The 23,524-nt window shown below is 40.0% G+C and overlaps 1 protein-coding gene and 2 non-coding genes across 3 annotated transcripts; 2 read left to right on the forward strand and 1 right to left on the reverse strand.

The window, feature by feature from the left end:
• Positions 1 to 10,715: 10,715 nt before the first annotated feature.
• On the forward strand, positions 10,716 to 10,869 carry LOC147491770 (U4 spliceosomal RNA). Its single transcript, XR_015200586.1, has one exon. It is a non-coding gene; the product is annotated as a U4 spliceosomal RNA (small nuclear RNA).
• A 1,940-nt stretch (positions 10,870 to 12,809) lies between these two features.
• On the forward strand, positions 12,810 to 19,425 carry LOC147491771 (uncharacterized). The gene is made up of 12 exons (XM_086567327.1): positions 12,810 to 13,039; positions 13,161 to 13,239; positions 13,341 to 13,509; positions 14,130 to 14,413; positions 14,584 to 14,618; positions 14,897 to 14,951; positions 15,045 to 15,065; positions 17,285 to 17,386; positions 17,605 to 17,764; positions 17,862 to 17,915; positions 18,593 to 18,897; positions 19,146 to 19,425. Exons 1-12 carry the CDS (start codon positions 12,849 to 12,851, stop codon positions 19,242 to 19,244), a joined length of 1,554 nt encoding a protein of 517 aa, XP_086423453.1. The 5' UTR covers positions 12,810 to 12,848; the 3' UTR covers positions 19,245 to 19,425.
• A 448-nt stretch (positions 19,426 to 19,873) lies between these two features.
• Positions 19,874 to 20,023, reverse strand: LOC147491772 (U4 spliceosomal RNA). The gene has a single exon (XR_015200588.1). It is a non-coding gene; the product is annotated as a U4 spliceosomal RNA (small nuclear RNA).
• Between the last annotated feature and the right edge of the window lie 3,501 nt (positions 20,024 to 23,524).

Genomic DNA, 23,524 nt, shown 5'->3' on the forward strand with positions numbered 1-23,524 from the left:
CATTTTACATCCTTTACAAAATAATCCAATTTTTCCCTCTGTCTTGTTTTTGTAAAAAAATATTACATACAAAATTTCGCTCCAAAATAATAATTAATTTAAGACAATTAATAATCTATTAAATTTTGCAAAATAAATAATTTTGAACATTATTAAAAATAAGGGTGTTACAATATCAATACTCAAATATATGTTATTTGCTTCCTTAGTCTAAAATTTATGTATTGCTCAAACTAATTATGTGCTCAAGTAGGTGTAGGATTTTGTGATCGAGTATCTCTCTTTCTCATGTTCCTGGACTCGTGGAGCTTAATTATGAACTTGTACATCTAGGCTCACCCTAGATGGACATTCACATAACCCCTTAGATCCTTACCATCTGTAAGTACCCTTCGTTCTACATTTCATGTCACTACAGCTCACATGTCCACAACCCAGGTCGTATCTTCATCAGCTCGTACCATATTGCCAAGATTACATCGTAAACTTCGGTTCGAGGTCATCCCAAATCTCGATTCTGACCATATATGGAAGCAAATCATCCAGCGCAATCCTGGAGCTCAGTCAATGCACCAATCAAGGAGACAGTAACTTTGTAATATCAGGAGTAATGACGAATCATCAAGATAGCACACAATGTGGATCTACACTTGACAAATGGCCTGGAGCAAATATGGAAGGTCAGCTCAAATATCTATAAGTAGATAGAGATGAACTACGTAAGGCTTGATTCAAGTTTACCCCTAGAAACTTGATACGTAGGCAACCCTTGTCCCAAGAAGAGTGCAGCCATTCCCTATCAAATAGAACATCAGGTCGTTCACCCCAAAACACCAAACCCCTACATTGGCGCCGTCTACCGGTTCGTTTTCTTAAGAAAAGAACACACACTCTTTTCTCAAGCCCACGAAGCTGGTCAGAAAAACCACCATGGACACATCACTTCAAATGTTAGCAGACCAGATGAAGACGCTCCAGGAGGCCTTCATCACCCTACAACAAGAAAACCAAACGATGTGCAAATAGGCCACCTCCAACGCCAACAACGGCACTCCAGACGCATTGGAGAACAACGCCGTCACAACCCTCACCACCACCACCAATCAAAGACTAGAAGACTTCGCCCAAAGGTTGGAGAAGTCAAACGGCAAAGCCAGTGCGATCCAGATCACTCAGGAGATACTCCAGACGTACAAGGCGTCACCATTCACCACTGAAATTAGGGACAAGTAGCCTCCCTCAGAATTCATCCAACCAAAGTTTGCGCTATACGACGATAGCTCGTGTTCAGGCCAGCACGTAGCTCATTTCACCCAGATCCTCACACTATACAGCGCTCCAGAGTACGACTACCTGAAGTGCAAACTCTTTCCAACCAGCCTGAAGGATGGAGCCTTAGAATGGTACATGCTCACTCCTGATTCAATCAGCAACTTCAACAAGCTAGCTGAGACGTTCGCAGCAGAGTTCGTCCATAATAGGAAGAAACAAGCCGACCTGGACTCCTTATTTCAACTCAAGCAAGCACATGACAAAACAATCTGCGCTTTCCTAGGACGTTTCAAGAAGGAACTCCTATCAATGGAGCCAGGCCTAAATGATAGTTTTGCCACTTCTGCATTCACCAATGCCCTCCTGGACGACTCCGACCTAGCAGGGTCTCTAATGCGCAACAAACTAGAATGCTTAGACGGCCTGTACCACAGAATTGACAAGTACATCAAGTACGAAGAATGGTTGGTCCAGCCCAAGGGCAAAGAAGTCCTCGCAGTAAGCGACAAGCGAGGACCCAAAGAAAACAATCACTACTCAGGCAACAACACCACCACCAACAACAACAATAAGGGCTCCAGCTCCCACAAGCCCTCCTACACAAAACGGAAACTCTCCAACTTCTCCAGGACACCAAGCCAGATCCTGAAGAAGATTTATACAGTACCATACTTTAAGCCCAACATCAATAAAGTAATAGCAATCCAAGGACGTCCATACTGCCACTTCCACAAACTCCAACACCATGACACATATGAGTGTTGGAGCCTCAAGCACTACCTCTAAGACTTAGTCGAAGAGGGAAAACTAAAAGAGCTCCTGCCAGAAAGCGACCTCAGGCATAAGCTGAATGCCAATCGCCACAGAAGTAGGAGCCGAAGCCATGAACAACCTGTTAACAACAGGAGTAGGAGCAGAACAGCCCGACGATCTAAATCTCCAGGTTGGTCGAGGCACAACAGGAGACAACACTCCTCCAACCACGACGAGGAAAAGGTAATCAACATGATTACAGATACCTCCAACGACGAAATCTCAAGTCGAGAAAAGCGAAGACATGTAGGCGCGTTGCAAGAAATCTACACCTTTCCCACAAAGTTGAAGTTATCACTCCTACTAGCTCTCAATCAACGACCTCCATAGCATTCACGAAGGACGATCTAGACAAGGTGTGACTACCCCATAATGATGCCCTGGTAGTGCACGTCAAAATCAATGGGCAGACAGTCAAAAGAGTCCTCATCGATCCAGGTAGCTCCTGCAACATCATTTTCTATCAAACATACAAAAACATTCATCTTCCAGACTCGGTTATGATAGAATCAAATGCACCACTCTATGGGTTTAACAGAGACCGCACAGATGCCATTGGAGACGTCATCTTACCAATCTCCATTGGCAAAAAAGAAGACATGGTCAAAACCTTAACACGTTTTAGTGTGATTGATGTCAAGTCATCCTACACTGCCATCCTAGGGTGCAGGTGGATCCACAAGATCCAAGCAGTTCCATCCACCTTGCACCAAGTGTTGCAGTTCCCCGGACCACGAGGCATCATAGAGCTCAGAAGCAACCAACTAGAGGCTCATAGATGCAATCAAATCATCACAACAACCACGACCAAACCTCAGGTTGTCCAAGTAAAAGAAAGCCCAAAGCTGCAAGATCCTCAAGCTTCCAGCCCTCCAACATCAGAAGCAGACAAGCTCAAGGGGAAGCAAGCACAAATAGAACCAGGAGAAAAAGTTAATTTGGGCACAAATGATGACCCAAAGTTTGTTTATGTAGGGGCTGATCTAGACCCCAAGCTCAAGGAGCAACTTGTCAAATTTATATCTCTCAATAAAGATGTTTTTGCTTGGTCGTATATCGATATGCCTGAAATCGACCCACAGGTCGCTTGCCACAAATTAAATGTCAATCCAAATGTAAAGCCTATCAAACAACAACGACCTCGTAAATTGGCACTCAAATTTCAGAAAGCCATCAATAAAGAGATAGAAAAGCTAAAAAATGTGGGATTCATCAAAGAAGTTGAGTACCCGACCTGGCTAGCTAACATTGTAGTCGTTCCTAAAAAGAACGGCCAGGTACGATCTGCATAGACTTCATAAACGTCAACAAACCTTGCCCCAAGGACAACTTCCCCCTACCAAGAATTGACATACTGGTAGATCAAACTTACGGATACGAACTCCTATCGTTCATGGACACATATAGTGGGTACAATCAAATACCACTTGCAGAGGAAGACCAGGAAAAGACGTCCTTCATAACCGAACAAGGAACGTTCTGCTACAACGTCCTACCATTCGGCTTGAAGAACGCAAGTGCAACCTACCAAATACTTGTCACAAAGATGTTCAAAGACTTGCTGGGCGACACTACAGAAGTCTACATAGATGACATGGTAATCAAAAGCGAAAAGGCTAAAGATCACATTTCCCACCTACAAGAAGCCTTTGAAAGATTACGCCAAAACAAAAAAAAAACTCAACCCAGCAAAATATGTATTTGGGGTAGCTTCAGGGAAATTGCTAGGATACCTCGTTTCACAAAGGCACATTGAAGCCAACCCAGAACAGATACGAGCTCTCCTTGAAATGCCAGAACTAACTTCCAAACAACAAATCTACAAGTTATCTGGTATGGTTTCAGCCCTCAACAGATTCATCTCAAGTGCATCTGACAAGTACAGACCATTCCTACAAATACTAAAAAAGGGTGCAACATTTACATGGACAAACGAATGCCACAAAGCTTTCAACAACCTGAAAGCTTACCTATCAACTCCGCCCATCCTGTCCAAACCAACTGAAGGAGAGACATTGGGGCTTTACCTTGCAACTACCGACTTTGCCATCAGCTCGGTCCTCTTTCGCAAAAGCGAGAGAATCGAAAAACCAGTCTACTTCACCAGCAAGACATTGGCAGATGTAGAAAAACATTACTCAGCATTAGAGAAAACAATGATGTCTTTGCTGTACTCTGCTCAAAAATTCCGACCATACTTCTAGGCTCACAGCATCAAGGTCATCACAGATGTACCCATCAAACATGTCTTGAGTTCTAGCAACAAAACAGACCGCATAGCCAAATGGGCTAAAGAACTAGGAGAACATCACATCGACTTCATTCCCAGAACGTCTCGCAAAGGTAAGGTCGTTGCTAATATCTTGGAAGACTTCCTTGTCGAAGATCTCAATTGGGAACCCGAGCCAATTACTTCAATCATTTCATCAACCACTAACCCCAGACACATGGCACCTCTACATAGATGGAGTATGCAACAATAGTGGTAGTGGACTAGGGGCTGTGTTAACTTCACCAGAAGGAACACAGCTACAGAAGTCAATCAAGATCGATTTCGCAATGTCAAATAATAAAGCAGAATATGAAGCATTGATCACAGGCTTCCGCATGTCACAACAGCTATAAGTTAAGAAGCTAAAAGCTCACAGTGACTCATAACTAATCGTCAAGCAGATCACCAAAGAGTATGTAACAAACGGAGCAAACCTGGCCAAGTACGCTTAGGTTGTCAATGACATCATCAGCTCATTCAAAACATTCTCCTTGGAACACATTCCCCGAGAAGAGAACATACATGCAGACAGTTTTGCTTTCTTAGCCTCGAAAACCCAAGAGGCATGTCCCAGCACAGTCTACATTGGCATCCTGGAAAGGCCCGCATACCAGCAAGAAAGTGTCAACAACCTCACAGACTTTCAGCCCTTATCCGAAGAAGAGATCACTCAATCTTGAATAGGCCAATTTCTGAAATTTATCCTACATGGGGAACTCCCAGCATAAACAAAGAACGCTCGGGCCATATAATCAACAGATGACTGTTCTGTAAATCTGCTGGAGGACCCCACCTAAGGTACCTAACTCCACGCGAATGCCAACTCATCTTTGACAAAATTCACAAAGGTGAATGTGGAAACCACGCATGAGCACGATCTCTGGCTCATAAAGTAATCGCCCAAGGGTATTATTGGCCAGGTATGCACATCGAGGCAAAGAAGTACGTTCTCAGATGCCACCAATGTCAAATATTTGGACACAACCATTTAAGTCCGGCACGGGAATTGATCACCATAGCCAGCCCATGGCCTTTTCATATGTGGGGGCTAGACATCATGGGACCATTCATTCCACAAAAGAAAACAGGACTCAAATACATCCTAGTAGCCACAGATTACTTCACCAAATGGGTTGAAGTAATCCCACTAGTTCAAGTCAAAGAAGTCCACATCATCAACTTCATATGGACCAATATCATTACAAGATTTGGTCTACCCCACACCCTTGTCATGGACAACGGAACCCAATTTGCTGGTTCACAAGTCAAGGCATTTCTACAAAAATGGCGTATCATTCAATCATTTTCTACACCTAGATATGCACAAAGCAATGGTCAGGCAGATGCTACCAACAAATCAATCAAAGAAAATCTCCAAAAGAAGTTGGAGAGCAAGAAAAGCCAATGGCCAGAATAACTTGAGAACATTCTATGGGCATACAAGACAACAACCAGAGCCAGTACCAATGAGTCTCCTTTCATACTTTGATTCGAAACAGAAGCAGTCATACCATCAGAGCTCACAATCACAATCATATGATCTGACATTGTCGAATCAGGAGACAATGACAACATCCTGGCAAAAGAAGTCGATCTCCTAGACGAGTGAAGGAAAATAGCTGCAATATCCCTAGCTCCGACCAAACAATCCAACGATCTTACAACAAGAAGGTTGTCCCAAGATCTTACAAAGTTGGTGACCTAGTCCTCAAAAAGACATTAGCTCCAGCCAAGCTTGACCCAACATGGGAATGCCCCTACATTGTTGACAAAGTCGTTGGAAATAGAGCATACTGGATCAAAACTCAGCTCGGTGATATGCTTCCCTGACCTTTGAACATAGCTCTCCTCAAGCGATTTTATCAATAATCTTTCTCCAGATGTATCAGTCAATATGAATAAAATTTCATCAGCATTTCGCGTACAAATGTCATCTTTGCATTATATGAGTACCATTCATCTTGCACTAAGCTACCCGATCTGGGACATCACAATGTCGTCAGATACCACAACCGGAGTTAAAAACGACTCAACTACAATTACCACGCAGTGGTTAATTATCAATCAAATCCAACCCAAGGTCTCCCAAAAGGACCCTAAATCAACTTAACACCAACGCCAAGATTAAGCATGATTCAACAGTAATTGCCACGCAATTATCAGTCAAATACAAACATAAGGGACCCCTAAAAGGACCCAAAGCCAACTTAAGGCCTTGGAAAAGGGTTAAGTTCGGCTAAACTATAACTAACATTCAAAGGCAAGTTATCAGTCAATAAGAAGTTCCCCCAAAAGAAACGACCCAATCAACACACACGAGGAGACCTAGGTGATAGCTACGCTCATCTAATCAAGTCGTGAACCAAACAATTATGACCTTCCAACATTAGACGATCTACCACAGTTCAATAGGTCATCAAAATCTGCTACTATGCAGCACAGAGCGTTAAACAATAAGTCAAAACACAGGAAAAACAATCACACGCATGGAAATTCGAAGATAATATCAATGCAGAACAAGTAAGTAGTTTAAATATTTTACTTCTCACAAAATTTGGTCATATACTAGAGGCCCTCAGGTTATCCCAGGAAAACAACCTCAGCATCCCCATAAAAAAAATAGAAGTATCAGTATCAATCACAAAAGAGAATATTGTTTAAACACTTCATCCACCAAAAACAAACTTACAAGAAGAACAAGATCTGTTAACACAATAAAGATTCTCCATATTCAAGGGTTCCAGTTGGCAGCCCTCATCACCAATAGCTAGCCGGATCACCACTTGCGTTCAGCACTTCGGTGGCAACATCTTCAATGGGTTGAGCAGCAGGAGCAATACCAAGGTCGGATGGTAGATTGTCTACTAGCATCTACAACAACACTATCCACAGCTACTGTTGCAGCCCCACTTTCGATCGACCTCTTGAGGGTTTTGTATTTACGTTATAGTTCCATGAAGTCCTCCACTAGAACATAAACATCCCCACTCTCTACCAAATCGACCAGGTAGTTGTATTCTTTTTTAGCTCTTTTAGCAACATCCTATGCTCACTTGGTCTCATTAACCCAATGCTGAGCCTCTACCCTAGAAGCATCAAGTGTTGGTTGCAGCAAAGCCACCTTCCCAGCCAGGCCCCTGACCTGAGACCTCAGTCCCGTCACTTCAGCCCTCTCCACCTCTTGAACCGCCACCAACTTGTCATAAGCCTCCTTGGCTGCATCCATCTCCTTCTTGTACAGGTTAGAGATAGTGGCCATCTCCCTCAGCTTCCTGTATATGGCCAGAACCTGATAAACCAACAAAATAAGTTAGATCGGAAAGATACCAACAGAGCACAAACAAAGATTAGATGGACACTTACAAAGTACAATGAGCGATCCATATCTCTCAGGTTCACCCCCAGATCCTTCCCAGTCTCTAGCTGGAGCCTGTCCCCATCCAGGGCAACACTCTCCAACAGCCCTCCAGCAACTAATAAAGATTTGAAACTATAATCCAAGTTCTTCACTAGCTTGATCAACCCACTCACCGGGTCGTAGTAGCTGACCACCCAGTCAAGGACGACATCACCACTCTTGTCACTTGGGGCCGCACTCCCCGACTCCTTGCACTTCTGGGCAGCTAGCTCAGTCTCATTAGCCTTCTTCTTGCCCCGGGCATTAGCTACCCCCACATCAACCACCAGCTCCTTCAGGTTCATCTTCTTCAAGGGAGCCCGACCTGAAGATGTACGACCTTCCCCAGCACTAGGTCGTTCCTCAGACTCAGTTCGGGACCTCTTCGCCCCCTCAGACTCATCTACCTCAGAGCGCCTCTTCAGCTAAGGCCTCCGAAAAGGAGCAGGAGCATCATCAGCTCCCCCAACACTTCCACCTGCACCATGACCAAATCGTTCACCATCACCCCCCCTCAGCACGTCTAGGAGCAGAACAACTATTAGCATCTCCTCAAGCCGTTCTCACTCCAAAAACAGGTGCCCTCCTTTCGCTCTCCCTCTCCATCTCATCGTCTAAGCTAGAATCAGAGATGTCAAAAACGAGCTTACGAGCCCTCTTCTTTTGCTCTACCTTCTTCCGGTTGATCTTCTCCCCTCCACTCTTCTTAAAGTAGTGGGTAACCTCCCCCAAGACAACTCGTTTATCTTCCCAACTCAAACAAGTAAACTTTTCTATAACGTCAAGCTGAGGACGACCTCGAATGGAAACCTCTACACAAAAGGAAACAAAAATATCAGAACATACAACATATCAAATACAATACTTACATACGACCTACAAAATAACTACCTACCATCCCACTATACAGAACAGGTATTCAGCTCACACCCAGAGGGGGTGTAATTACCCAAAACCAACAACGGCCTAAGCCCCCATTCCTCTTTACTCACCCCCACAATCACATCAGACTTCCCCCTTACGACCTGCAAACTAAAGTTCATTGCAGACGATCTCTTCACAGAAAAATGCTCCAACACATCCCTTAAGTGGATGTTATAACCTCTCTCATTCAACAAATCTAATACATGGAAAACCTTCCAACTAATCCCTACGAACTGATTGCACAAAAGGAAACAAAAATATCAGAACATACAACATATCAAATACAATACTTACATACGACCTACAAAATAACTACCTATCATCCCACTTTACAGAACGGGTATTCAGCTCACACCCAGAAGGGGTGTAATTACCCAAAACCAACAACGGCCTATACCCCCATTCCTCCTTACTCACCCCCACAATCATATCAGACTTCCCCCTTACGACCTGCAAACTAAAGTTCATTGCAGATGATCTCTTCACAGAAAAATGCTCCAACACATCCCCTAAGCGGATGTTATAACCTCTCTCATTCAACAAATCTAACACATGAAAAACCTTCCAACTAATCCCTACGAACTGACAAGGGGTTTTTCCACAAAAATTCAAAACCTCAATAGTAAGACGGGAAAACGACAACCTCATCCCAGCCTTCAAGTGCCCATAACAAACCACCACTCCCCCATCCCGAGGAACATAATCATTATTATATAATCTCCTCTTCTCACTCAGGTCATACACCTCCAGGTCGGACTCTACCCAACCAAACTCCCTCAAATTAGCATAACAACCTACCGACCTAGACTCCACCTCCTCAGCCATCGTCTCCAATGGAGAAGATGATGACCCCCCAACTCCACTACGAACCCTAACTTCAACATCTTCTTCACTTACAATTCTCTCTCTCCACTGATCAATCTCCACTTCACCACTCAAACTATCATTGGTCATAGACATTGTGAAAACAAGAGAAGCAGAAAGATCAAATTTTTAAGTTTGAAAGCACGCACCTGATAACAAAGGATAGAAAAGTTTTTTTTTCTTTTCTTTATTTCTTTCGCTCTGCATTTTCCTTGGTTGATGAGAATGAAGAGGTGAAAACCTTTCGCACACCAAAACCCCTGAGCTGCCCAAACCTCGAGAAGAGACAAACGTTTCGTATTCCCAAAACACAATCATAACTCGGCCACAAACCGCCGCAATTTTGGGCCTATGAGTCAGATCCAATTGTTCCCGCACATTTTTCCAAAATACAAAAAAATCCATCAGACGAACACGTGTTAAAAAGCTTTGTTTGAACTTTTAGTTTCACACCTCAGCTATCCAAACAATAAGTAAAACAAAGGGGACTGTGTAAATACTCTCCGTTCTATATTTCATGTCACTACAGCTCACGTGTCCACAACCCATGTCGTATCTCCATCAACTCGTACCACATTGCCAGTACGTCGTAACAACTCAGACTCAGGTCATTTCAAATCTCAGTTACAGCCATATATGGAAGCAAATCATCTAGAGCAATCTGGAGCTCAGTCAATGCACCAATCAAGGAGACATTAACTTTGTAACATCAGGTATAATGTCGAATCATCAAGATAGCACACAATGTGGATCTATACTTGACAAACGGTCTGGAGCAAATGGAAGGTTAGCTCAAATATCTATAAGTAGAGAGAGATGAACTACGTAAGGCTTGATTCAAGTTTATTTCTAGAAATTTGATATGTAGGCAACTCTTGTCCCAAGAAGAGTGCAGTCATTCCTTATCAAACAGAACATCAGGTCGTTCACCCCAAAACACCAAACCCCTACACCATCTCTACCAGAGTACCAGAGTACCAGACTACCAAATTGATTTCGCTAATGAGGAACACGAAATGTAGATTTAGTTTCCTTGATAACAAGCCCATGGATGAAACCATATATGGCTCTGGAAGTAGCAGACAAAAAAGAAATAGTCCCACATTGGTTGGCCAATGAAGAAGCATAAGTAAAGGTGAATATAAAATGAGAAGTTGTGCAACAGTTACCAGTATCTTTGCGCTTGGGGCAATGACGCAGCTAATGAGGTCTAACCGAGGCGCGTCATTTGCTGGTTGAAAACTATTTCCAAACCCCCTCTTCGGCCTTGGTTCGCTTGGGCCGTCGAGAATTTTTGGAAGGGCTCCCTCTAAACAAGGGTAAAGCCCTATAATTCCAATTACAAATTTTGTTTTGCGTCCGTACCAGCTAAATTATGCGATAATTCAATTTTGTTGGGGACTGTACCTCAACAGCTGAATTATGTAATAATTCGATTTTGTTGGGGATTGTATGGTTTTGTAAGGGCTTCAAAGTTCTAGCTGAATCGGTTTCGATCTTCACATTTCAATATTTCATAAATCTATGATTCAAAGTTTTTGTAGAGTAAGGATTGAGACTTGACACGAAGAACGCAGTTCAGCTAGAGGAGCTCTCAATTATTAAGTGGTTCTCTCTATGTAATATTCTTGCTCATCACAATGGAATTAAAAGACTCTGAAATTGTGGGTAACTATTTGATAAATAGGCCAGCAACAGTGTTCTACACATATAGCGGTGTTTGAAAAAGGGTGTTTGTGTTTCCCTAGTTCTAGTGCACAATCTCACATTCACCTAGTCACCTAGACTATAGTACAAAATATCTTGATATATCGCAATATTTGGGGATATCTATCCAGATTTCAGATAAAGATATATAAATATCATGATATATTCAGAGATATATACGACTGCAAATATCGGTGATATTTAGATGATATTTGTGATATTTATGATATTTGGGGATATTTTGTGTATATAACAATTTTATTTAATATTTACTATTATATTTCAAATAAGTATAAATAATGTATCATGATATATCAAGAAATATCCATAATATCTACGATATTTGTCGATATTTTGGATATATCCATAATATTTGCATGTGAAACAATATCAAATATCCCCAAAGAGAGAAATATATCCACGATACATATCCAGAAATTGAATATCGATAAATACCCATATCCTGATATTTTGTACTATGACCTAGACATCATACTACAAATAGTGCGTGTGAGCTGTGGCAGTTTAGGTAGGTATAAAATATAAAGATCGTGGCCCTAAACTTTTAATTGTACCAGCATTCTATACGAAAACTTGTACATTGAGGCCGATTCTGCAAGTCTTCAACAAATTATCCTAAATCTATAACTTCTAGATAGATCCATGAGTCAAGTATCCATGTTATATGGACTAGCCGTAGAGTACATCATCTTGGTCTCTCCACCCCTGGCCTATTTGGCACACAAATTTAATTTGCAATGTCACCGGCAGCTAAAACTTTTGCTACACCGTGGGCTGAGGAGGCTTGGGCATAGAGTAGTACAATATTGAATCGAAGTTACGATCTTCTTAAATTAGACAGGAGTTACAGATGAGTTAGTGATGGTACAACACTACAACGTAACGTACAAGAGGTACAACAAATGATGCGCAAAGGCGCAACTGATGACTCGGTGCAAGCTGAATAATAAAACTAGTGGATGCCATGTCCTCTGGCCCAGACCATTTCAAGCGTTGATAATTACTTAATTAGAGCTTCCGTATAATTTGGAATTCCACCATTGAACTCCCCCACATTGGAAACTTTGGAATTTTCACCTTTCATTATTTTCATTATCCAGTTTAATTGTCATTTGGATTTCATTGAAATTTCAACCTTTTCGACATAATTCGTATACAAGTCATCCAACCCGTCCATCACATAACATTTGAATTTTGGAGATTGAATAGGACAAGACTATATATCACATACAGCTAAAAAACCTTGTAGCACAATATACCCCCACGGCCCCACCAATTCCATTACCAATATTTTCCCTTCAAAAGTTGCGGCTGTTGCATTGTACAATAGCTGATACATTTTGACACTTGGACACACCTTATTAGTCAAAAACAGCCCATTTCCACAAAACCGTTAGAATTTGTTCTTTGGGTAAACCCAATATTGAATAATTACCTTCCACGTGTCCCAATCCTTTTTAAGGCTTTACACTCCCACATTCCTGACACCTTTCTGGGTTGTGTATTTGTTCTTTCTTTGCTATCAAGTTTTCAGTTTTCACCATTTTTTCGAGACTTTTGGAAGCTTGTCTCTCAAGAATGGGAGAAAGGGCTGCTGAGAAAATGACTTTCAAGAAGAAAATGACTTTTACTGAAATGCTACTTGAAGATGATGTGGAGGTTGAGCTTTTTCCTGCTCCCTTAGCTTCACATGAAGCTGTTATTAAAGACCCAACTCTTTTTAGACATACCCTTGAAAGCTTTCATACTGAAATGGGTACTCAAATCAAGTAAATAACTTTTTCTTATTATTCTATCTATTAGTGTACGTTTTTACACTTGAGATGTAATTTATTAATTAATGCATGGCTGGGTTTTGATTCAGATGTTTCTTTTGTTGTTGTTGAAAAGGACTCCTGTGATTGAAGGGATAGATGTGGATTTGCATTTGTTCTATACTGAAGTTACCAAGCGGGGTGGTTTTGACAAGGTAAAACATTATATAGTATTGCCAACAAAGTTATTTGTTTCTCATCAATTGGACTCTATTAAATGAATCTTATTCTATGACGTTGATCCTAATTGATGTAGGTGGCTGAGGACAAAAAGTGGACTGAATTAAGCAGAGTTTTCAACTTTCCTGCAAACGCAACAAATGGTTCATATGGGCTGAGGAAATATTACAAGGACCTTCTTTACCATTATGAGCATGTGTATTTCCATAGGCCAGATAGTCCACCTCTAAGTAAAACTCCAACAGGTATACAGTTACAAACTCTCTGTTTGATTTGTATCTTTCCATATCTTTTAGGCTTGTAGTTGTATATATAATTATATATATTGGTATTTTTGGTTTCTTTTGAGTTTTAATCCAGTGTCTCTTATTTGCAGTAGTACTTCCTGATTTGAACATATCTCTTTATGACCAGGAATTTGATCCTGATGGTAATTTTTTATGTTCACATTTACCTGTACTTTGCTCGATCATTATTTTCAGTTGATTCATTAGTTATAACTCCGTTTCATATTATGGTCTCTCCATGTAAGAGTGATTGAGTACGATTTATAGTGATGACCTCACACTTAGACTCGAGAAAAAAGAGAGAAAGAAACAGCAGTATGAATTATATCCATCAGGTATCATTAGACATTGATATCAATAAGCAACGGATGAATTTAGCCATTAATTATTATATTTGTAAATGCATGCTATGTAATGCATCTCAATACTCAATCCAGAGGTATGCATAAGGCTGCCACCTTAAGATTCTGGATTAACTACGTAATATGATCTTATACTTTGCTAATACAATTTTGTCCTGTTTGCTTAACCCTGTTTCCTCAATATTGACATGTCTCAATTATCATATTGTCCTTCAGAATCGGAAATTATGAACGTGATAGGGAAAGTTGATGGCATATTGTATGATGGAGACTATTTAGGGAATGCGAACGTTGGTTCCAAAAACCCTATGGGAGTACCATACCACCCTACAGAAGTGGCTGCTTCTACTGCTCCTGAGAATTTAGCTACACCTAACCATCCTACAGCTTTTTCTATGCTGCAAAACACGCGGACTTCACACTGCACCCAGGAGAAACTAATGTCAGCAAAGTTAACATACTCATACAATGATTCATCCACAAACATGGGCCAAAATACGGCAAAATAAACTATAAATGTGGAATGTACAGATGGATTTGCATCTACCAAATAGATACGATTAGTGACATTTTGCATAGGTGTCTAGGTGATATGCGCTGATAATTTATGGTTATATAAGAATGTTTCTTTCCTTATTATAGTTGACAAATTAATATATGTTTGCTGTAGGTTTATCAAAAAATGCAGGCTAAGGACATTGAAAGGTATCAGAAAGAAAGGAAAGAGTATCGAGACAAGATAAATCTTTTGTAGATAGATCCATGGGAAAAAGGGCGTAAAAGATACATATAGGCCTTTTGAAGTTATCTAAGAAATCATGAAAGCTGAACGAAAATGGGGACTAAGATACCAGAGATAGACACAAGCTTTATACTTCTTGGAATTTCATAGATTTTATTTAGAATTGTTGTCTGAAATTCAGTTAGAGACGTATATGTTTTGCTGATACTTATATTTCTTCTTGAACCTTGCTTTATGCCAGGGCACCTTTGCTTCCATTTAAGTGTTGCATTGGGATCTTTTGTGCTCATTCATTCGTGATTCCTCACTACCTTCTGATCAAAGAGTTCTATCTTGATTGCATAGTGAATTCGCTTGCCTTTTGTTATTACTAATTGTCTAATTTGCAGGATAAACTTTGTATAACCGAGGTGAGCCAATTGCCGGTTGAAAACATTTTCCAAACCCGTCCTCAGCCTTGGTTCTGCCTTTGCCATTGATAATTTCTGGAAGGGCTTCCTCTGAAAACGGGTAGTACCAGTGGATGCACTGGTTCTCCATTTCTCCATGATGTAGTAAGGCACTTGTGATTACTGAATGATAAGTTGTGATTGTTGACGGGAGAGGAGCCTTGTCGAAAACCTTAGGTGCGTGCGGTCATGAATAACATCTTTATTCAGACATAAAACTAACATGTATCCGAATCAAACATTCTCCCTTTATTATTCTGAGCAATCAAACTAGGCCTTAATCTTTCACCTCCCGGTTGGTTCTTATAGTCGTCCAAATTATGCACTTAAAAATATTGAAGTTCGATAATGTCCTCCCCTGCTTTCTTGAGCCAAAGTGGATTACGTACTGTGTCATCTCATATCATGAGGTGCATTTTTTTTTTGGAATTTCAGAGTATTGATTGAGCTAGGTTTAAAAATTCAACGCCTATGTTCATTGAATGCCTGAATTAATAGGTACAATCCTAACCATTAATGAAACAGATAACAGACGAGGAATAAGCTTTGGTATAATGGTATTGCAATGATAGGTTCCATAAGAAAAATGACTTGTAGTTGAGTTGGTCTACAAATAGACCCAGTTCTTCAGTTCGGGACTTCAATTATATGATGTTAAGATTGTTAACAATATCTGATTCTCGGTTTAAGTTAATACGCCACACAATATTTTTCATGAGAAGATTTGTTATGCCCGTGTAAGTCGTATAGTATCAAATACTAAATTAAGAATTTGAAGTGTCTTAGAGTACTAAATTAACAAGTTTTGTTAATATGAGCATTCGAGACAAGTCAGACAACCCTGGTTGTTATATGGGTACCATGGGCATGACTATATGACACCATCTGGTGAAGTTAAAGTCTTTGGTGCCACCGTGGCACAAATCAGAAATTCCACCCGCGCGACCACCATTTTGTTAGGTTGCTCAAACACCTCTACTGATATGCAAGATTGGAAATTCGGAGACATGCATGGACTGATGGACTATTATTATTGATTCATATGCGAGCATACAAGTATGTAATATCTGTCCATCACCCACACATCACTTTCACAATCCTCATCACTAATTAAACATCTCTATTCATGTGGAAATTTAGCCAAAAGAGTGAAAAGACCATTTGGAAATTTGAATATATAGTGAAAAATAGTACATAACTGCTGTCACATTGCACAAAATCTGATTGTACATAACTGCTAAGCAAAATACCTCCATCCTTCCCATTACCAATATATTCCCTTCAAAAAGTAGAAATCAGCTGTCACATTGTACAAAATCTGATACGTTTTTACACTTGGACACTCCTGATTAGTTAAGACACTCAACTTTATCTCTCTTCTCAGGTGGCCTGATGTTTGATTTTTACTAATTACTATCACCGTGTTAACTAACTACACAACGTAACAGTCCAACACAAGCCGTTGTTATAGCACCTTGGTAAAAACTAATATTGAATGATTACCTTCCACGTGCCCCATTCTATTACATGACATTCCTACATACCTGTATCAGTAATGGAGCTAATATTGTTCTGAGCCTCTATTCAGTTTTCACCATGTTATTTTCTTCTTCCGAGTCGGCGAGTCCTTTTGAAGTTTTTTTTCCTTTTTATATCAAGTTTAAAATGGGAAAAAAGGGTGGTGATAAAATGACTAAGAAGGGGAAAAGTATTACTGAAATGCCATTTCAAGGTGGTGGGGAGGTTGGGCTTTATCCTCCTTCCGTAGTTTCTCATGAAGATGTTATTGAGGATTGTTTTCTTTTCATGAATACCCTTCAAGCCTTTCATGTTGGCAAAAAAATCAAGTAAGATATTTACTATTAAAATAGCTTTTCCTATTTCTGTACATGCATGAAACAGAGAAATCACTAGAGAAGTAATTTGCATGTTAATGCCGTTTTAGTAATGGGTATAACTAAAAGAAGGTAATGGGGATTCTTATCTAGTCAAGAAAGTCTATATGTAACCTTACCAAAGATAGAAAGAAAATAAAAAGTTTGGTGAAACGCTTTTTCTAATTTTTATATACTTTTTGGAATATTTAAATTCGACTTATTACTTTTGGTAAAGGTAATGGTAAGACTATAAGAGGTTGGTTTTTGGGTGCATTTGATTTTGGGTTTTGATTCTGATGTCACTTACTTGTTGTTGTTGTTCAAAGGTCACCTGTGGTTGCAGGGCTACCAATAACGTGGCAACATTTGTATACTGAGGTTACCAAGCAGGGTGGTTTTGACATGGTAAAGATTTCTCAATCCTCTTGTTCTTTTTCTTTTCTTTTTTTTACACCAGAGCTAAAAAGTGATTTTAATGGTTCCAATAGATTGGGTATATATATTTACGAAGTAGACTCCCATGTTTTTACCCATATATTTGTCGCTCGTCATATACATTTTATAACTAGTTCATTAACTGGGTCTCGAACCTAGATTAATGAAACTAAAAATGTTGTATGTAGGTCGAGTGGAATGAATTTAGCAGGGAATACTACAGTTCTTTTCCTCCTAATCCAGATGTTCCAAATGAGCTGAAGAACCATTACAAGGAGATTCTTTATGAATATGAGCAAGTCTACTTCCATAGGCGAAGTAGTCCACCTCTAAGTCAAGCTGCACTAGGTAAACTCTCTTTTCAACTTTTAATATGAAAGTATCTTTTCATATCTTTTAGGCTATCTTGTTTTGAGTTCTAATCCCCTGTGGCCTTTATTTGCAGTAGAACTTCCTGGTTTGAACAAGACTCCTTCTGACCAGGAATCGCAGCATGATGGTAATTTTTGTTTTTTATTTTAAAACAATTACCTGGGTTCATTTTGAGTTGATTTGTAAGTTGTATTTCTGCTTCATTTTATCATTGTTGTCTTACATTTGTTTATTGTGGTTGTGTTTAATTTCAATCACAAATCTAAAAGTTAATATATCCTTAATGATGGTCTGATTGTGAAATCCATGTAATCTATCCGTCTGATATTCAGACGACATTAGTATGCCCCATGCGCAAAGAATGAAATTACCCACTATCCTATCTGGGTGCCAGTTAAATGCATACAATAACCTATGCGAAAATACTTCCATATGCGTGTCGAGACTGTCGAGTAATGCATCTATGAATATTCAATCAAGAGGTATTCATTACGCTACTTGTGACGATCGGTTAAAGTTGAAGAAAACAGCAGTGTGAAATCAAACATTAACTGAAAATGTGAAATGTGCAAGGAATAGTTTTAGAGCCACAATACTATTAGGGTGGCAGTTAAATAATTCATGTCGTAAACTATGAGAAAACACTACTGTATGTCATTATGTGTAATGCAACTCGATGCTCGATTGGCGATCGCAGTATGCATTTGGCTGCTACCTTAGGGTTATGTATTACCTCTTTGTTAATCATTATAAAGTTGCCCTGTTTGCTTAACCCTGTTTCCTCGATTGTCATGTTGTTCTCAGAATCTGAATACATGAATAAGACTGTGACGGGGAAAGTTTATGGAAAATTTGAGCTTGGCTATTTGGTGACTGTGAAAGTGGGTTCCGAGACCCTCAAGGGAACACTGTTTACTCCAGTATCATTTCGCAATGCTGCTTCTAGTGCTCCTGAAAGTTCAACTCCACCACCTAAACTACCAAGGACTTCCTACAATTATTTCTTCGTTGACAAATGTGCCGAGCTCAAATATCAGCATTATCCAAGTAGAGAGATTGCTAAAATGACTGGAGAAGCTTGGAAAAAAATGAGTGAGGAGGACAAAAAGGTAAGTCCCTACGCATTCCATGATGTGCATAAACATCTACATGAATGTTTGTATGCTCAATTCGCCCATCAACCCATGATATGGCCAGATGCTCTATGTAGAATATACTGATTTGCATATATCTAAAATTTACGACCTATGACATTATGCTTGAGTATCTGCTGATATTTCTCAGGTTATAATATATATTAGAATCTTTGATTGCCATTGATTAATACTTTTGACATAAGAATAATTGTTTGCTGTAGTGTTATACAGAAATGCATGCTAAGGACAAGGAAAGGTACCTGAAGGAAAAGAATGACTATAAAGAAAAGAAGAAGCCTCGGAAGCCCGGAAAGTCATGAAAGCAAACCGAAAGTGGGGGACTTGATATGTTAAAAGATAGAAACTGGCTTTATACTTCTTGGAGTTTTGTAGATTTTATTTGAGGATGTTTGAAATTTGATGTAAAAGGTTTTCCCTTTCTCTGTATCATTCTCTCTTTTCACTAATAAAGTTACCTTACTTGAGTGCAAAAAAAAAAAAGTTTGAACTTTGATTAGAGACATCATGTTGTTCAGCTCATACTTATTTTTCTGCTTATGGATGCATTGAGATAAATTCGTTTACCACAGAAACCTTTATTCTAAGGCACTTTTCATTCCATTTAATTGTTGCATTGGCATTATTTTCGCCCCATCATCGCCACTTTTAAAGAAAGAGAAGATGATGAACGACTCCAGAAAATCAACTTATAGGTCTATCTTCTATGTTGTAGTGAGTTTGCATGCTTATTAGTTTCTAGTTACTACTAATTTGCAGGATAAAGTTTGTGAAATACTTCTTCAAATTTTTGCCGTGTCTGCTGAACGTCGTCAATCTCAGAAGCTAATGATTTTGGTAATAAATACTATTCATATCAGAATTAGATATACGCTTTTAGCATCAAATTTCAGTATAAGTATAAAATTTAGTATTCAGAATTTTAGTGTTTAGAGGGAGCTCTTCCAGAAATTCTCGACAGCCAAGGCATTCTCCTAGGCCGAAGAGGCCGGGGGTTTGGAGAAATAGTTTTCAACCAGCAAATGACGCGCATCAATTAGTATTCACTAGCCGCGTCATTGCCCCAAGCGCGCGCAAAGATGCTTTATTCCTTCTTTCCACTCTTTATCTTATATAAATTGTCCTCACTAGTTCTCTTTTGTTCGCCCCTTGTGGGATTGTGTTCCTGAGCTTCCCCGGCCAGTTCTCCTCCCTATGACATTGTGCGCCATTTGGCCATACACACCTTTAGCACTACTTTATTTTTTTTAGCACTACTTACAAATAACCTTACCATAAAGGATAGCAAAAGAATGACACCGGCCCAGCTTAGACCATTGTGGTCCATGAACTCATCAGCTTGTGATCATGCATGGAAAACTAAGACCGCTTTTGCCTGCCATCGGCCTTGAGCTGATTGCTGAATGGTTTGCCATTGTTCCTAAGTAGTTTATTTGTATGTGCGTAATTTATTCTTCAGCTGCTCGATCATTATTAAGGCTGCTATATATGCTCTACTGCTATCCTGAGTTACCGGGTGCAACATATAACTGTTGAAGGATGTGATTGCTTAAAACTTAAAAGTATGCGCGCCTCTGCACAAGCGCGGAAGTCAAGAAATGCGAGAGACAAAATCCTACTTCATCAGCACAGTTAACGTGTATACATTTTGATGAGCTATCACATAGGCGCGTTTTTACTCATCATATCTTACTTAAACGAGTTGCGTTTATCAGATTTCAACTTTACAGTTTGAGACTATGTGTTACCTACTAATTCTAATATTGTCTCGGCTACGCCAGAATAAATAAGAAATAGGTACCCATAGAAATTGCATCTTACAAATGTCAAGGATTAAAATCATCATATCCAGGAAAGCAAAAACGATTTGGGCAAAGGTTCTCCATTTCGGGTTTAGGAGGAAATACACCGTACCTTAGATCGTCAATGTGATATCTGGCAATAGTGGCAAACGGTCTTGCGTACTGTTCCGTATGCATGGTTCGTGGGTTGGTCTGATATGTTAGTAGACAGAATTTGCAAGGGCACTGCAACTGTTAAAACAATATAATCTAACTTGATTTAATTTGTTCTCTATAATGTCAGAATTTAGATCGATTGCTTTAGAAATCTAATGGCAGCAGCCTCGTATTTTGTATACCACGAACGAAGTAGTCATCGTATCTTTAGTTTAGCTTTATATATACAGTAGTCCTCTAACAAATTCTAGCTTCAGCTGGAAAGTATATGGACTTTGAAATAAACTATTCCCAGCGGAACTGCCGAAGCATCTGAAGTTCTGAACATAGTTATGCGACACTGCCACCAGCACCTCTTTTACCGGAGGACGAAACACAGGGAAAAGCGTCATAAGATTTATAACTAACAAAAATCCATTGAATTGAATTTCTCAAACATATATGGTTTTAATTGTAAAATTGACAGAAACAACGTTTCGTTGTTATGCACTTATGCTAATGCTAGTTAGGTGATATTTATTTTCTTTTCAGTAGTAATAACTAACTCCCTTACGAAATAATTAATCAATATTGTGGTACCTTATCTGCTGTATCTAAAGCACTGAAACTACTAAAGCTCGACCGAATTTATTCAGAAGGAAGAGTAAACAAAGCAAAATCACCCTCCCCATCATCATTAGGATCGACCCCGTTCATCTTCAGTTCCGGACTTCAATTAATTTATATATGTAAACAACCCAACAAATCTACGCATATCACAAATTCTATCCTAACTGACACTTCATTTCAATTCATACTATACGACTTACACATGCTTAACAAGTCCTCTCTTGAAGAATATAAGACCTCTATGTGATATGGAAGATTGGAAAGTTGGAGACATGCATGGACCATTATTGATGTATGTATATACGATATACAAGCAACACTGGTAAAGCATGCATCTAATATCTGTCCATCACATATCACTATATCACATTGAGCACATTCATAATCCTCATAACTAATTCTACATACCCCTCTATTGATCGATTGAAATAGTACATAACTATATATATTACCACGTGCAGCGATACAACTAAGCAATATATACCCCATCCTTGATCCTTGATCCTTCCCATTACCAATATATTCCCTTCAAAAAGTAGAAAACAGCTGTCACATTGTACAAAATCTGATACGCTTTTACACTTGGCCACCCCTGATTAGTTGAAACAATCAACTTTATCTCTCCTCTCTCCTCTCACCTCTCACGTTCTTAGGAAGGTGTTCTGATGTTTGATTTTTACTAATTACTATCAACAAGTTTTTAACTGACTACACAGCAGTCCAACACAAACAACTGTTAAAAACTAATATTGAATGATTACCTTCCACGTGTCCCATTCTATTACTTTACTTTCCTACAAGCCTGTAACAGTAGTGGAGCTATTATTTGCTCTTTCTTTCCTCTCAAGTTTTCTTCTTCTGTGTCTCTTTGAAGTGTTTTTTTTATCAAGCTTAAAATGGGAGAAAGGGGTGATGATAAAATGACTACTATAAAGGTGTGATGTGATATTCCCTTACAAACAGTCTCTGGGGGACTGATATGGATGGATGGGTGAGACCGAGTTCGGCTTTGAGAGCTTAATCGCCTACGATCTCTTACTCACGGGTCCTTGGGGTCAGAGTAGAATCAGGTCTGGCGTAGTTTATAGGAGTGGTATTTATAGAGATTGAAAGTGTATCCTCACCCTCCACGTGTAAAGGATGTCACCAACGTGGGGTGTGGATCATGGGAGCACGTGGAAAATATCTACATAGGTGCTGTGATGATGAGGAGTGGCGATGCAATGCGGTAACTAGCTTCATGCGGTGACCGATGGTGGCGCAGATTAGGATGAGTGCAAGTACACCTTCATGATTGCTTATGGATAGGGTGCAGTGTCCCCTTTGCACGGCGTAGTTCGCATGATGTTGCGATCTGTCCTGTGGCGCGATGTTGGCTCATGGATGCGACCTGGGACCATAGGTCGGTGCATTAGTTCCACCATGTTAAGCGTGAGCGTGCTGGATAGAGAATATCACTCCCCTACACAGCCCCCTCTCAGTAGGTTGTGATAACGACCTGCTGAGAGAGAACGGTGGCACGCGCGTACTATGTGATAGGTGTAGAACAGCTAGTGTTAACCGCGGGAGCTAGTTGGTGCGATCGTGTGACGCGTGTCGCGACACGTGGCGATCTGGCGATTCTTGAGAGGAAAACGTGGCGCACCGTTTTTTCGGGATGTGAAAAGACAAGACAGTTGTTTGGAAGTCGTGGGCGGCTAGGGCTAGGGTGTAATCATAATGCCTTGGAAACTGGAGGGGCGGTTATTCAAAAATTTTACTTGCTTGGCTGAGACTTCATTTGGCTGCTTCGTCTGGTAGAGAGAAATTCATTAGCGCATCAATCTTCAGGTTAGTTCTCTGCCATTTTTGAACCGTTGTACGCTCCCAACCACGACTTCGATCTGTCTGTTTGATTTGTATGCCTTTGGGTTGGTGGACCTGTGCTACTCTTGAACTATTTTTCGTGTAGCCGGTGTTAGCGTCCTCTAGTTAATCAGTATTAGTACGGGCCGGAATGTCCGTGGCGATGGTCA

This window comes from Coptis chinensis, chromosome 6, assembly GCF_015680905.1.
Source record: "Coptis chinensis isolate HL-2020 chromosome 6, ASM1568090v1, whole genome shotgun sequence".
NCBI lineage: Eukaryota > Viridiplantae > Streptophyta > Magnoliopsida > Ranunculales > Ranunculaceae > Coptis > Coptis chinensis.